At 36.5% G+C, this 15,892-nt stretch overlaps 3 protein-coding genes across 3 annotated transcripts; 1 reads left to right on the top strand and 2 right to left on the bottom strand.

Annotated features, from left to right (window-relative positions):
* Positions 1–1,379: 1,379 nt before the first annotated feature.
* Positions 1,380–3,109, bottom strand: LOC137747211 (high mobility group B protein 3). Its single transcript, XM_068487278.2, has 8 exons — positions 2,929–3,109; positions 2,672–2,727; positions 2,460–2,549; positions 2,278–2,335; positions 2,117–2,161; positions 1,933–2,013; positions 1,754–1,846; positions 1,380–1,654 (listed from the first exon to the last, which is right to left on the bottom strand). The coding sequence occupies exons 2-8, from the start codon at positions 2,713–2,715 to the stop codon at positions 1,634–1,636; spliced, it is 432 nt and encodes a 143-aa protein (XP_068343379.1). The 5' UTR covers positions 2,716–2,727; positions 2,929–3,109; the 3' UTR covers positions 1,380–1,633.
* Positions 3,110–4,770: 1,661 nt separating this feature from the next.
* Positions 4,771–7,006, top strand: LOC137748351 (tail-anchored protein insertion receptor WRB-like protein). The gene is made up of 7 exons (XM_068488497.2): positions 4,771–4,975; positions 5,123–5,202; positions 5,387–5,457; positions 6,027–6,097; positions 6,204–6,285; positions 6,398–6,447; positions 6,795–7,006. The coding sequence occupies exons 1-7, from the start codon at positions 4,859–4,861 to the stop codon at positions 6,864–6,866; spliced, it is 543 nt and encodes a 180-aa protein (XP_068344598.2). The 5' UTR covers positions 4,771–4,858; the 3' UTR covers positions 6,867–7,006.
* A 1,771-nt stretch (positions 7,007–8,777) lies between these two features.
* LOC137747757 (uncharacterized) lies at positions 8,778–15,301 on the bottom strand. The gene is made up of 3 exons (XM_088687457.1): positions 14,343–15,301; positions 12,564–13,099; positions 8,778–9,692 (listed from the first exon to the last, which is right to left on the bottom strand). The coding sequence occupies exons 1-3, from the start codon at positions 15,154–15,156 to the stop codon at positions 9,000–9,002; spliced, it is 2,043 nt and encodes a 680-aa protein (XP_088543583.1). The 5' UTR covers positions 15,157–15,301; the 3' UTR covers positions 8,778–8,999.
* Between the last annotated feature and the right edge of the window lie 591 nt (positions 15,302–15,892).

Here is a 15,892-nt window from a genome sequence, read left to right as displayed (position 1 = left end):
AATTTCATCTCTCTGACAATACCTTTCTCAAATAAGAACTTAGGCCCTTTTATAATCAGTCTAGAACACGCCCTTGATACTTGTTGTATCACTTGATAGTGGGAACACCTTACAAAATACGAATTATGCTTTTAGCTCTTCCAAAAGCAATTCGAACAGGCCCTTGTATTTCATCGCTTTGCACGCGTTGCCCTAAAAATCTTTCGATATGGAGGGAGGGGTAGTAGAAACCCGCAATGGAGACAATATTCTTGTCGTTGTAGGTTAAACGTGATTTGGAGGCTTCAATTAACTAGTTGAATAATAAAGAGTGTTATCCATACTTTTTTTTACTTCTCACACATTATTTGTTAATTTTTATCCATTGATTTTGTTTGATTCATTCGATCCGACAATCACAAATTAAAAAAATGTGAGAAGTAAAAAAATATATATAAATAGCACTCCTATTTTTTATTGAAAACTTCTGATAACATCACAAATACTGAAGCAAGGCCGCCAAATCAAAAGTACCGGCAGGTATTCAACACCAGGTCCCAAAAATGAAGCAAAATCTAGTTCAATCTTGAAAAACGAAAATTATACTACACCCCCCCCCCCCCCCCCACCCCCGGGGGGGCGCCTACGCACTTGAGAAATTTGGCCGTTAGATCTCGACTCCTTAACCTAGAATTTAGGAATCGAAAGTCTCATATATAAGTGCTCATGCAAACGTTGCTTTTAAACGACTGAAAGCCCCTTTAAATAAAAATTTTGAAATCAAAACTTAATAAAAATGCAAGTTAATTCTAGAAAAACACTTAAATACTTCTAGTATGAAGCACATAACAAGTGCTTTTAGCATGAGGCATTTCAAATACTTTTGAAATCCAAAATTTTTTCTTTTTTAAAAACACTTTCGGTAATTTAAAAGCACTTTTTAAACAATCCCTAAAATACTCGAGCATACTGGAAGAGTTGACATTCATGCCATGCTAAAAAAACACTGACAGGTTGTCATCCAATTGGTGTTGTTAACCAACGAAGAATCCCCGAAGCAATCCAAAGGAACCAATGGCAGAAAGTCAAAAGAGAGAGACGCAGATTGAAGCCAAACAACCACCATCACATAAAACAAGATGGTGAATAGAGAACAATGATGCAAAATCTCAAACCGAACTGCAGACAAAACACATCCTCACTTGAAGATGGCTAGTTGCCGGTATTCCAAGCGAATCACAAACTCTTGTAAAAAAAAGTTATCATACGTCGCAACACGCATTGCAATTCATTTGGAATACCGACACCATGACACCAATGTTATACGAAGTCTAATGCCACAACCATAAGAAAATGCACAAAGCAAATCAATCCCAAGCATATAATAAAAGGGATACTAATTAGAGCAAAACAGAAGTCATTTGAGCATAAAAACGATCATTAAGTACAGAAACGATATGGGGAATCAGGTGGATGAGTCCCGAAACATAACCCCTTGTGTTTTTCCTTTTCCTTCCCTAATCCTAAAAATGTAGCTATCTTATCATCAGACACAGAGCTTTAATCAGAAAATGCAGGTCATTCGATATGTTCTAACCAATAACCCTAACCACGAATTGCTCCTCTCCTTCATTTGATTTCCGGCTTTCCTTCTCTACTCGTCATCATCTTCTTCCTACAATTAAACAAAACCAACACAGTTCAATCACACTAATCACAGAACTACGCAGAGAAAACATGATCAACACAATAACAAGAGCCAATTCGAAAAAACCTCTCCGCTCTCGTCATCATCTTCATCTTCGTTTTGCACCTCGGACTTGGACTTATCAGACTCTTCGTCCTCCGCTCCATTGCCTCCCTCAGCCTAATTTCACAATGATGCAACAATTCTCACAACACCACACAAATCAATTCAACCAAAAAAACGTAAATAAAAAAGAGAGCACTCACTATGCGCTTGTTGTACGCATTCATGGTCTTAGTGTACTCGGTCTTCCTTTTCTCTGCTTTGGCAATGTAGGGAGCTTTCTCCTGAATAATTTAATTACAATAACCAACAAATTAATAAAAAGGTTACAGAATATTCATGTAATTAACAAATCGATTAACAAAATTGATTGGCCTAAATACTCACAGCCTCTGAAAGCGATTTCCATTTATCCCCACCAGCTTTACCGACCTATTCAAATTATTCGAAAATAAGAATAAATACAATTTAATTTTGCAAAATTAAACAAAAAATATTCAACAAAATAAAATTAAAAGCGCAGATCTGAGAATATGAGATTCACTTACAGCGGCGACGGATTTGTTATTAGGATGATCCTTCTTGTATTTCACTCTGAAATCCTCCCTGTATAAAATTGAACCAAAAATTCATACAAAAATATAATTACAAAACAGACGACAATAAAATCGTTCGATCTGCTCAAAAAGCAGAGAGAGAAAGAGAGAGAGAGAGAGAGCGTTGACCGTACATGAAAACGAAGAAGGCGCTTGCAGGCCTCTTAGGCTTGTTCGGATCCTTCGCAGCTTTCTTGCTCGCGCCAGCGCTTTTGGTCTTCAATCTATCAAAATTCAAAAAATTAAACATAAATTCAAAATCACCGTTTCATATATAGATCTCGAATTGAAACGATAAAATGGAAGAAAATTCACAGCAAAACGGAAAACAAAACCGGAAGCTCACTTCGCATCGGCTTTTTTGGGAGCAGCAGCTCTTGATTTCCCCATATTCAGCTAAACCTGCACAGAGAACAGCAATTAAACGATGAGAATCGTTCAGAAACGGCACAAAATCGATAAAAACCATTCGGAAACGGCGAAAAAGGACGAGAACGCCTCCAAAACGAGCGAGAATCGCTCGGACACGGCGAAAAACGACGAGAATCGTTCGGAAACGGCGGAAAACGAGGCGACTCGGCCCGAGTCGGCGGGCGAGTTTACCTTTGGTGAAGGGAGAGGATAAGGCGACGACGCAGAGACAGATGGAGAATAATGAGAGATATGCCTTTGGGTCGTTTGCTTTGTTTTGGTGCGGTGTGCGTGTGTAAAATTTGCCCTTGGTTGTGTGAAGGGACAAGAAGGGAAGGCCGTGGCGCAAAAATAAAAAATAAAAATGGCGGACAATTAAATTTTGATTTATTGAAAGGATTGAAGTCCGGGTTTGGGCGGGATTTCAAAATATTGGTGCCACGTTGGCGATCCGCGTGATGGGGATCGATTGGTTGGGAAGTTCGCTTGGGATCCCGTTTGCGCTTCCTTGTGTTTCTTTGTTCTATTTCCGCTGCCGGGACACTGGAAATCGGTGGAAATAGGGCGACACGTGGACGATGTGTGCGTGGGATATGGAAGGCACGTGCGTAGTTCTTGGTGAAATTACAAGTTTGGGGTTGGGGCGCTTCTAGATGTTTGTGGGAAGGTGATCGATTCACTAAATTAAATTTGGAGCTCGCTACTCCTGTATTTATTTACGGGATGTTATCGCTTTGGGGGTAAATATGTCAATTGGTTGCTTGATATTTTTTTATAGAAATGAGACATATTCAGGACTAATTTGGTATTGATGTGTTTTTTAAAAAAAATTGATTATTGTGACGTAAGAATAAATAGCTGTAAAATAAGTGTTTGGTAAACTATTTTTTGTACAAGTGATTTTAACAAAAAAATAGTGTATGAATGTTTAGTAAACTTTTATATAAATTGTTGTGAATATAAATGATTAAAAAAATATAAAATTTAATGTGATATGAAAATTGTCAAAGAAAAATATGGGGTCAATGATTGTAATTTTGTAAATAAGTGCGGATATACTTATCATTTGAAAATTTCATTAAAAAGACACTGATTACTATGCTTTGAATAAAAAAATAGCAAATTTTTTTAAAAGTATTTTTTGTTTTGTTTTACCAAACACATTTGATGTCTATTTTAAGCTTCTTTTTTTTAAAGCACCACAGTATCAAGCCAACCCTCAATGCTTAAGAATTACGGCACTGAACAACAATTGTAATAATACAATTTTGAAGGAATTTAAAAATTAAATTTGAATAAATTATATTATAATACTTGGTGTATCGAGTCATTTTCTCGACAAACTAAACTATTTCTTGGTAAAATCATTACATCGTTACATTTTCATTCCTTTATTTTATTTTATTTTTATGTCGTGTATTTTCTATTAAATCAAACTTGAAATGGAAGCGTATTCAATTTTAGGAATTTTGATAGATTTATGACTTTATGTAATTTGATGAAGTTTGTATTTGTTTCTGGATATTTTATGTTAAGTGTGATTAAAATCCCTCTATACTTGAGTTGTGAGATTGTGGAAGCTTAAAATCTAATAATAAAATATTTCTAATTCCTTTGAAATCCATTTTTTCAGTAATCATATATTTAGACTAATGGATGAGAAAATAAAATATTTAAGAATTCATCATTCTCGATATATGAACTTAAAATTTCTTACTTATAAATAAAAAAAAAAATCAGTAGACAATCGTACTAAATTGTTTTAAAATCATTAAAATCAATTCACGACAAAATATATCTTGAATTGTAGAGAATTTTTTTGAATGGCCTTTTGTGAAAAAAGTTTAGGAGAAGGGAATTCTACCTCGTCTTAGGGGTATGCATATCACAAATCTGTTTGAGAATATACAATAACTAAAAACTCGTTATTTATGAGATTTGGGCTAACTTGGGCTTGTTCAATTAGACCATTGTCAAACAACTTAGGCCCAATTAAATCGGGGTTGCCCAGTGGAGTTTTAGACTGCGGTCTATAGGAACTGACCCTGTTGCAGAGAAGCATAGAAAATCCGAAACGAAGGAGGTGGTGTCTCGTACGGATCGAGCAAGGAAGGAATCAGACATGGGAGAGGTAATAGAAACCCTACCGGCGCACCGTAGCTCCTTCGCAGCTCCAATTGTATTCATCGTCGTCGTCGCTTTCCAATTCCTCTCTAGGTGGCTGGAACAGTTAAAGAAGGTAATTTCCTCGACCATTTTTCACTTGCATTCAAACAATTTAATCCTAATTTCTGTACGAAATTAAGCTCTTAATCTTTTATTTATGCTTTAATTGCATTTATTCTGAAATTAAAATTTGAATTTGGGTGATTCGTTTTGTTGGCAGGGAGGAGTTAAGAATGCCACGGCAAGCCGATTGCGTGGAGAAATTAAAGACCTCTTGAAGGAGGCAAGCTCCATGTCCCAGTGAGTGATTTTTTTTTTTTATTTAATCATATATGTTCTCCAATTTATCAAATGGATTTTGTTATTTTTTTGGATTTTCAGCATTGTTTTGATGATTGCAGCTTCAAATTTCTTAGCCTTATAGTATCAGGCGTTAGTTTGGATTATTTGCAGTTGCATGATCTTTGTTTTTGCCTGAATCCAGGCCGTCGACATTTGCGCAAGCTGCGAAACTTCGGAGGATGGCAGCTGCTAAGGAGAAAGAACTTGCAAATTGTTAGTTTGCAACTCCAGCCCTTGGATTATTGGTTTATGTTGATCATATGTATAATTATATACAGGCATTCCTAAAACACGTATGCTACGTATATATGATTGCAGAGAGTAATTATATATGACATCCTTGTGCTCAAAGTTGTGTTTGTATATAGCGTCCACGCATTTTATGAGTATGATGTTGTTAAGCAAAGTATTGAATGGCTAATACAGTTTAGGTTGTTGTTCAATATCGTTAGCATCTAGGTGTCCCGATACAAAAATTTCATACTGAGAGATGAGTTTAGTATAAGTTTAGTCTTGTTTCACTGCCGATAAGGTGAATCAATGACTTTGAAATTTAATTTCCCATCTTTCTTCAGTCCTCTGTCACGTACCACATATGCCTTAATGTTTCTACACCCTCTTTTTCCCCACTTTACCTTTCAAATTTTCCGTAGGTACTTGCAATTCTCTTTCCTTAATGTATGTACTATAATCACTTTGTCTCAAACATTTTAATTTATTTCGATCATTACAATTTTGTATAGTTATTATGAGTTGATTCTAACATATTACGTGCCTTCCAGATCAAGAATTACACGGCAAGGAGATAAAACTTTCATATGATTTGTATCTGAGAATTTTGTTCATCTTAAAGGTAGTTCTCAGTATTTTGGACTTTTGAAATATTTATTAGCTTTCTTCGATAACAGGGAATTGCCTGAGCTAGGGTTCTTAATAGATACACTTGGTTGTCCATTTAGGTCTTGACATATATTGTGCTGGTTTGCTGGTTTTGGAGGGTTCCTGTTGCCTCCATATCACAACAACTTGTGCAACCCTTTGGTAGCGTTTTCTCGATCCAAATTTGCTTTTCAAGCCCTCTCTTTCCTATTCAGATGGTACGTCTATAACAATTGATAGAAGTTACTGATTACTATCTCTTGTTGCCCTGCAGGGAAGCTGATATCATGGAGGGCCGGAGGAATTGTAAACGAAAATGTTATGGTAAATAAAGTTGGAATTACTTTTGATCGTTACTTGTCATATATTATGGTAAATAAAGTTGGAATTACTTTTGATCGTTATGTGTCATATATTAAAGGTGCCTTAAATAAATGATCTAAAAAATGCCATCCTCTTTTCACTTCTGTAAGAGTATCTATATTTGCTGGCACTCTAATGTCTCGTCAATACTATGTACTGTCACTTTCGTGTTTAGACTGCCAATGTTTGCATATTACATATCTTGGGTCAGAAAGAAAAGAGATGTGCATTGCTTAGTATGCGATATAGCGAATTCTTAAGCACGGTTTTGAGTATTGCTTCTGATTCTTCTTGATTTGTTTTTGCAGGTAGGAATTATTCCTTGGTTGATATTATCTACCAGGGTTAGCAAGTTCGTATGTCGACTTGCCAAGTTCTAGAGTTTAAATTATTCGTGTTCTGTCAAGTTTTTATTGTACCAACGGAAACATGATTTTGTTCTGACATTTACTCCACAATGTCCAGTCATGAACTTAAGATTGTTACCTACTCGTTTAATTTGAACCGGTAGTGTGCATTACTCTTTCTGTTGTCTGTGAAATCGAGTTTATCATTGTAGTATTGTTGACTCTAAAAATTACAAAACCTACGTGGCGCGCAGGCCGAGTAACTAGTAAGCTAACTACGTCCTTTGGTTGAATGCGGGGCGTGCCAACTCGTCGGCCGAGCTCGGCCGAGGAGTAAAATTTGTTGATGTCACTTTGAGCGCGTCGTTGACTTCTTTATCTTGCGATTGCGACCGAGGAAGGAACACTCTCGGTCTCTGGGTTCTACAGCCTGAAGACAAGGCTACTAATTCTGCGGAGTTCAATAATCGTCGGAGCCCGATTCGGTCACTGTGATTATATTCGTAAGAGTATAAGCACGTCGAATCGAGACCAAACTATATGGGCACAGGTACTCGAACGTGATGTATGTCTTGATGGTAAAAGTAGTTCGGCCGTCGGAATGTCGAACCCTGAAACCTACTTGCGAGTATCCAATCATAAAATAACTCGGCGTCCTGTACGCCGAGCAATGCAATTCGTAACACCTGACTATGCCGAAAAGGCTAGCAAGGTGACCTTTGCCAATAAAGGTTCGAAAACCCTTCTCGGCCGAGACTTAGATAGATAACCGGTCGACCTCGACGCAGTGCTGTTTATCCAAACTGAAGGTGCTTCTCGGTCGGCTGATTATGCGGCAACAGTGCTGTTTATCCAAACTGAAGATGCTCGCCGGGTGCTTCCACAGTGCTGTTTATCCAAACTGAAGGTGTGTCGGCAGAAAAAGAAAAGGAAAAATCTCAAGGTGTTTGAGAGGTTTTGCGTAGGGCAATTGTATGCTGATTTTGTGAAGGTCCTCTTTCCGTTGCCATTGCATATGTATTTATAGGGCTGATTACTTGCTTGGCACGGCCTGGACGATAAACAGAGCATTTCAATTGCACCTAAAGACTTTGGAATATTCTGAGAGTTAAAACGATGACCACATGCGAATCTGGACGTCAAATAGGGACTCTGCATTCTAATCCTATCTTATTCCAACTTTGACTTATCTTTACCCCATCACCGAATTTGTTGGATGGTCATACACGGTTCTTTTCTCATCCAAAACAATCACCTTGTTTTTCTCAATGCCTATACGCCCCACACGTTGCAGACACCTATCCAATTTGCTACTGGAATTTATCCCACCTGCAAGTTACCTATGCATGCATGAAGACCATGCATCCCACAACATTAATCAAACCCTATGCTGATATATTCAGCCGTAACCATGCATGAAGGCCATATGACAAGATGGAATCCAGCTACAATCTTGTTAGATAAAAAATCTATTTGTTGATGTAATTAAACTCCAAGATAACTACTCTGATGGATAATATCTGGATATCTTTAATCAGAATAATTATCGTGAAATTTAATAAAAACATCTTTATCCTAGGAGCGGTTCAAATATTTTGTCCATCCAATGCCAAACCGATTATGTACAATCGGGCCCAAACAAGTATGCAGAAAGCTTACCTCTTGTGAAAATACGATTCTTTGAATTTATGCAGCATAAGGAAATTCCAGTAAATACGAACGGGTTCAGATCGTGGAAAAATGTCTCAATGATCAGTTCTGGGCTCGGAGGTCATGATAATGTTTATGAATTTTGTGTTTAAATGATTCTTGTTCTTGGAGCTGTGAATTACAAGGGATGGAACAAGGAATTGTCAGAACGGTGACGGCTAAAGGTTGTGCATACGCAGCAGCTCATACACCGCAATACATATATATTTATATATTATATAAATGTTACAAATTTTGGTACATCACCAACTCACAAACTTATCTACAATGGAGCTAGAAGACAAACAATTAACCGACTCCATTTACAAATTTAATCTGGACAGTACATTTGTCACTTGATTACCACAGCTTTAAAACTAGAAAGCCGTTAAATTTATTAAAAATAATAAAAATAAAAACCAAACAAAAGTAAACTTCTTGCTGCATCTGCACTAGAAATGATTTAGGCTCAAACAGCTACTTGGTCGGCTGGTGCCTGTTATGTAGCTTCAAGCTTATCGATCTAAGCAGCGCAAAAAGTGAGTAACCTATCAGCAATTCAATGCCAAAATACAAATGGTGCAGGAAATGCGGGGTCTTTAGTATTTTGCTTTCTAAAGAAAGAATGGAATGTGCAAAGAAATAGAAGAAAAAGCAGCCAAGCACAAGAGCTGCAAGGGCTAATCCTGGAGAATGACCGCCAAGTACTGCGTATGTGCCAGCAACGAATGCAATCACCATTGCAATCAAAGCCAACATTGTCAAAGTTACTACCATGTAAAACGTAACAGAGGTTTGGATCATGTACTTTCGTTTTGTGTAAATGGAGGAATACAAGAGCACCAGGACAGAACAACTAGACATGGCCATGGCTAGTGTATTTGTTATAACAAATGCTTTGAACGCTGTGTTTCTTGATAGAATCGGGGAACCCTGGTCCGATCCGCTTTCGCTATGGTAACCACCGGGCATGGTAAAACCCGCGGCGAAGGTTACCGTTGCTATAAGTGTAGCCACCACCATTTGGGTTTCTTTTGCCTTCATTAAGCTTTCTCCAGTGTCTCTGCTACCTTGGTTTTCCTCCTCCACTTCATTGCCATCATCGTTGTGGCTTTTGACTCTGTGACCTCGTCTACCATACCTGCCTCGTAAATTTTTTTTTATATTTTCCTGCAGGACATAGAAGATTAATGTTATCTTTAAGGACAAATCTAAGGATGAAGTTTAGTAACATCCTTATTATTGGTCATGTAATTGTACGAATAAGTGATCCTTATTTAGACAGCTTTGGATTTTCTTTATGAACGGAGCCGGAAAGGTATTTTTAGCGGGTAACATAATAAAAGGTTTGTTTTTTTGTAGTTCAGTCTATCGAAAAGTCGACTTTTTAAACAATTTCTTAATGTCAATCTTCATCGTTTAATTTAGAAGTACTCAGTAATCCTAGACGGTTGAAGAAAAATTGGATAAGAACATAAAAGAAAATTAGAGATGTGGGTAACATAATAAAAGGTTTGTTTTTTTGTAGTTCAGTCTATCGAATAGTCGACTTTTTAGACAATTTCTTAATGTCAATCTTCATCGTTTAATTTAGGAGTACTCAGTAATCCTAGACGGTTGAAGAAAAATTGGATAAGAACATAAAAGAAAATTAGAGATGATAGATACCAGCTGAAGGGTTAATTTAGGAGTACTCAGTAATCTTAGACGGTTGAAGAAAAATTGGATAATAACATAAAAGAAAATTAGAAATGATACATACCAGCTGAAGTGCGCTGCTTATGTTGTCCTTATTAGCTAGAATGATGTACGATTCTTTGAATTTATGCAGCATAAGGAAATTCCAGTAAATACGAACGGGTTCAGATCGTGGAAAAATGTCTCAATGATCAGTTCTGGGTTCTGAGGTCATGATAATATTTATGAATTTTGTGTTTAAATGATTCTTGTTCTTGGAGCTGTGAATTACAAGGGATGGAACAAGGAATTGTCAGATCGGTGACGGCTAAAAGTTGTGCATATGCAGCAGCTCATACATCACAATACATATGTATTTATATATTATATATATGTAACAAATTTTGGTACATTGCCAACTCACAAACTTATCTGCAATGGAGCTAGAAGACAAACAATTAACCGACTCCATTTACAAATTTAATCTGGACAGTACATTTGTCACTTGATTACCACAGCTTTAAAACTAGAAAGCCGTTAAATTTATTAAAAATAATAAAAATAAAAACCAAACAAAAGTAAACTTCTTGCTGCATCTGCACTGGAAACGATTTAGGCTCAAATGATATGTGAAGGGCTCTGATACCAAATGAAAGTAAATTATGCAACGGAAAAACTTATTCACAATTATCAACTTAACCACTTACCTGTGGAAGACATCGTCTTAAAGAACTAGGATTAATAACTGAAGTTCTTCTGCAACTCTACACAACCGAAAGCAAGTCTCTCTCAATGGGGCTTGAGTTTTCTGTAAACTTGCGCATCCTGTGAGAGAGCAGGGACCTCAGTTTTATACTTCATACGATGGAATTCAATAAGGATCCCTCCCATTAAGTGATCCTTATCAAAGAGTAGCCTTATCACCGTGAAACACTTATGCATTATATCAGCTAGAAGAGTTCTAGTTTTATCGAGAATGTATCTGACTTGAAACTTTAATTAATACAACTCCTAATAAGTCTACCACAAGTGTCAATCCTAATCTCCTTATCATTCCAAATGTCTTTAATCAAATCACCAAAGTGTTTGCTCTCATATAGAACTTACAGACAGTACATTTGTCACTTGATTACCACAGCTTTAGAACTAGAAAGCCGTTAAATTTATTAAAAATAATAAAAATAAAAACCAAACAAAAGTAAACTTCTTGCTGCATCTGCACTGGAAACGATTTAGGCTCAAACAGCTACTTGGTCGGCTGGGGCCTGTTATTTAGCTTCAATCGTATCGATCTAAGCAGCGCAAAAAGTGAGTACCATATCAGCAATGCAATGCCTAAATACAAATGGTGCAGGAAATGCGGGGCCTTAAGTCTTTTGCTTTCTAAAGAAAGAATGGAATGTGCAAAGAAATAGAAGAAAAAGCAGCCAAGCACAAGAGCTGCAAGGGCTAATCCTGGAGAATGACCGCCAAGTACTGCGTATGTGCCGGTAACGAATGCAATCACCATTGCAATCAAAGCCAACATTGTCAAATTTACTACCATGTAAAACGTAGGAGAGGTTTTGATCGTGTACTTTCGTTTTGTGTAAATGGAGGAATACAGGAGCACCAGAACAGAACAACTAGACATGGCCATGGCTAGTGTATTTGTTATAACAAATGCTTTGAACGCTATGTTTCTTGATAGAATCGGGGAACCCTGGTCCGATCTGCTTTCGCTATGGTAACCACCGGGCATGGTAAAACCCGCGGCGAAGGTTGCCGTTGCTATAAGTGTAGCCACCACCAGTTGGGTTTCTTTTGCCTTCATTAAACGTTCTCCAGTGTCTCTGCTACCTTGGTTTTCGTCCTCCACTTCATTGCCATCATCGTTGTGGCTTTTGACTCTGTGACCTGGTCTACCATACCTGCCTAGCAAATTTTTTTTTATATTTTCCTGCAGGACATAGAAGATTAATGTTATCTTTAAGGACAAATCTAAGGATGAAGTTTAGCAACATCCTTATTATTGGTCATGTAATTGTACGAATAAGTGATCCTTATTTAGACAGCTTTGGATTTTCTTTATGGACGGAGCCGGAAAGGTATTTTTAGTGGGTAACATAATAAAAGGTTTGTTTTTTGTAGTTCAGTCTATCGAATAGTCGACTTTTTAAACAATTTCTTAATGTTAATATTCACCGTTTAATTTAGGAGTACTCAGTAATCTTAGACGGTTGAAGAAAAATTGGATAAGAACATAAAAGAAAATTAGAGATGATACATACCAGCTGAAGAGTTAATTTAAAAGTACTCAGTAATCCTAGACAGTTGAAGAAAAATTGGATAATAACATAAAAGAAAATTAGAGATGATACATACCAGCTGAAGTGCTCTGCTCATGTTGTCCTTGTTAGCTAGAATGATGTCGAAAGCGTTTAAATTTTCCTTGTTGAACGACATTATATCAACTTTATCATCAAGTACAAGATTAGTCATCGCAAGCATGGGATAAAGAGCAACGTAATGGATAGGTGCATTGCCATTTCCATCCTTGGCATTTAAGAGGATGTTGCTAAGCCATAGATCTTTTGACATAAAATCAACTACGTGATATTGACCGCTCTCTATGGCATAGTGAAGCACATTCTGACATTTGTTGTCGACCAGTTCACAACAATCAGGGCAATGAGTAAGAAGCTCTTTCATTATATCTAGATGGCCTTCGGACGCAGCAAGGTGAAGAGCTGTGCGCCCATTATTGTCAGCAACGTAGGCCGTAGATTTATCACATTCCAATAGTTGCCCAACCATTGAAAAGTAACCAAAATCTGCAGCCATGTGAAGCGGAATACATCCTAGTTCGTCTGCTGTTTTTGCCAGAGTTCCATCCGATTTTAGTAATGCCCTCGTCATTCCTTAAGTATAAAAAGAAAAAGAAAACATAAATATAAACTTCAAGAAACATATTTATTAATGAATCATGAAATGAAAGATAAAAGGAATTTTCTAAGGAAGACTTTGGATGCGCTCCCTATATTTCAATGTTCTTTGACTAAAACTTTGTTGGTTTTCAGTTTTAAATCGAAGTCCTGATATTAATGTAGTAATGTATTTTTATGTAGGTTACTATATTTTTTTAAATTAACATTTGAAATTAGTAGTTGTTTATATTAATGAGATTTTAAATAAAACCCAAAATTTCTGGGATTAATAATATTAAAATAGAAGTTGTACTCTTGATATATTGTATACATAAACATGGTTACATTCTTAAAAACACAAAAAAAAAGAAAGGTATTAGGCTTAATAACATTAATAAATTTCTTCAATTGAACTTGACAGGGATACATACATCTCAAATCAACGAAAAAAAATGTACCCATATAAGTTTTAAAATGGATTAGAAAGTAATTGAATGGATTTTATATAAAGAAAAATAGGTACATTTTATATTAAAAATAGTATATTTTACGTATAAAAATTGGTATATTTAAGAATGAGTCAATTTAAGATTTAGAAAATTGAAAATTTATATGAATGAGTACATCTATGATTAAAAAATAAAATTCGTTGAAGTTCTATTAGATTAGGAATTTGATCGTGTTAATCCTTTCATACCTATGATATCCATGAGATTCTATCGTATCTCTTAGACTATATATTATCATATTAGAGTTGTAATTTTATTTGGGTAAGGAATTTATCTTCCCTATTATTATAAATAAAGAATAATGAGGTGAAATAGCACACACTTCATAATTACACATTTCTCTTTTTCTCTTTGTGCCACTGCACCCCCTTTCTTCCCTTTATATTATTCAGTAAATTAGGCCTACAACAAAATTTTTTTTATAAAAAACTAATAGGTACAAACTTATTCTAATTTTTTTTTATCTTGTAATTGTTTTAAATTAAAACTTAATTATGAGTTTAATAAAGGTGTGAGTATTAAAACACTAAATCAATTACTGATTTTTATTTTAAAAAAATTATGTAACTAGACATGTAAATATATTATTACATTAATATTAGGGACTTCGATTGAAATCTGAAAACTAACAAGATATTAGTTAATGAATATTAATAACTAGAAACCAGATACTAACCTATTTTTTTTTTTATTTAAAAAAAAAAAAACTATTTTCTATATACCTTTACCGTCATCATTGCGGATAACCGCAGCGTGCAAAGCCGTTCTACCATTTGGGCCTTCATAAGTTGGATTTTTGCAACCTTCAAGTATTGCAACACAACAAGCACTGCATCCCCTCTCGACAGCTAGGTAAAGAGGAGTCTCGCCGGCATCGTTAGCAGAGTAAGAAAACTTAGGGTCTTCTTCAGTTAATATCTCCACCACCCTAGAGTAATTAAAGCGGACAGCTTCGTGCAGCGCTGTGTCCTTCTTCTTGTTGGTTTTCCTGATGAGTTTTTGCTCCTGCAATACGGCATCTTCTGATGAGATCGCAGAGCCTTGCTCAACGTCGCCTTGATAATAAGTTTCTGTAGCTGCGAGGAGAGCTCCAACTATACCAGCACGCCCATATCTTGCCGCAATGTGCAGGGCAGTATCACCACTCTCGTTTTGCAGCCATAGTAGTGCTGGACACATTTCAAGGATACCTTTCACAGTGTTTGTTGACTTGAGTATCTCATACTCAGATTCATTGTTCGTTGGGCAACTATAGCATGCTGTATAGATATGAAGGATTGTGTTCTTGGTTGCAGTCAATATTTTGTCCAGATTCTCGCCATGTTCCTTAAGGATATACAGATTGCCTTGTTTTGCGGCATTGAAAACATTACGATCCATGGTACTTATTAAAACTGTACTATTGTTGCCTTCTAATTTTGTAGCTTCTTGAATGTCGGTCTGATGACTCTGATCTGCTTGCTCGATCTGGTCACCGACATCGGTTGATGCTAACGGAGTAATAGGACTCTCTGACTGATCAGCCATAATGGAGGTATCCATGTTGAGGGGGTGAAGAGTGATGCAGGAGGGGGAGAAAGGCAAAATTACAACAAGGCCAGTTCTGTTGACTAGTTCAAGCAGCAATCTGGTGGAGGTATTGACTGTTGAATATAAGGCTTGAGAGCAAAAAAATGAGAGACGGAAGAGAGAGCAACTGTTTCTTTCAATTGAACGTATTACAGCCTTACATGTCACAATTGAAAGAATTTAAGCTAGGGTTGTAAACATAGATTGCATAAACTCAACTCAATTAATTATGAGTGAGGTATGGACTTCATTATATAGAGATTACAAGATGAGGTTGGTTACATATCATCTGATTACATTTGAAATTCAAAACTAAGTTACACATGAGTTTTAGATAAGGAAGGATTGTGATTCCTTTCTATCTGTTGAAGAGGTTGAAGAGTATCCAACTTGTGTGGTTGACTTGGAGAGACGTTTACCATGTATTTCGGACGTGGAGAGATATCTTGAAGAGTTGGTTTATCACGCCCCCGCAAGCTGAGTGGACGTTGACAAACAGGAAGCTTGGAAATGAGATAACTAAAACGAGCTGTGGACAAACCCTTGGTTAAGAGATCGGCGAGTTGGTCAACGGATGAAATATATCCCACAACTAATTCTTTGCGAATTACTTTTTCTCTAACATAATGATAATCAACTTCCACATGACGCATACGAGCCTGATATACTGGATTGGAAGCTACGGCCAATGCACTGATATTGTCACACC

The sequence above is a fragment of the Pyrus communis genome, chromosome 2, assembly GCF_041283825.1.
Source record: "Pyrus communis isolate YQ-2024b chromosome 2, ASM4128382v1, whole genome shotgun sequence".
Lineage (NCBI taxonomy): Eukaryota > Viridiplantae > Streptophyta > Magnoliopsida > Rosales > Rosaceae > Pyrus > Pyrus communis.
This window is presented reverse-complemented; position numbering and strand designations above follow the sequence as displayed.

Coding starts and splice junctions, on each gene's coding strand:
- LOC137747211 (XM_068487278.2), bottom strand. CDS start 2,715: ATGGGGAAATCAAGAGCTGCTGCTCCCAAAAAAGCCGATGCGAA. Junction 2,162..2,277: donor ATAACAAATCCGTCGCCGCT/GTAAGTGAATCT, acceptor TAATTTGAATAG/GTCGGTAAAGCTGGTGGGGA. Junction 2,014..2,116: donor GGAAATCGCTTTCAGAGGCT/GTGAGTATTTAG, acceptor TAAATTATTCAG/GAGAAAGCTCCCTACATTGC.
- LOC137748351 (XM_068488497.2), top strand. CDS start 4,859: ATGGGAGAGGTAATAGAAACCCTACCGGCGCACCGTAGCTCCTTCGCA. Junction 4,976..5,122: donor GGCTGGAACAGTTAAAGAAG/GTAATTTCCTCG, acceptor TTTTGTTGGCAG/GGAGGAGTTAAGAATGCCAC. Junction 6,448..6,794: donor TTGTAAACGAAAATGTTATG/GTAAATAAAGTT, acceptor TTGTTTTTGCAG/GTAGGAATTATTCCTTGGTT.
- LOC137747757 (XM_088687457.1), bottom strand. CDS start 15,156: ATGGATACCTCCATTATGGCTGATCAGTCAGAGAGTCCTATTACTCCG. Junction 13,100..14,342: donor GGTTATCCGCAATGATGACG/GTAAAGGTATAT, acceptor TTTATACTTAAG/GAATGACGAGGGCATTACTA. Junction 9,693..12,563: donor TGAGCAGAGCACTTCAGCTG/GTATGTATCATC, acceptor TATGTCCTGCAG/GAAAATATAAAAAAAAATTT.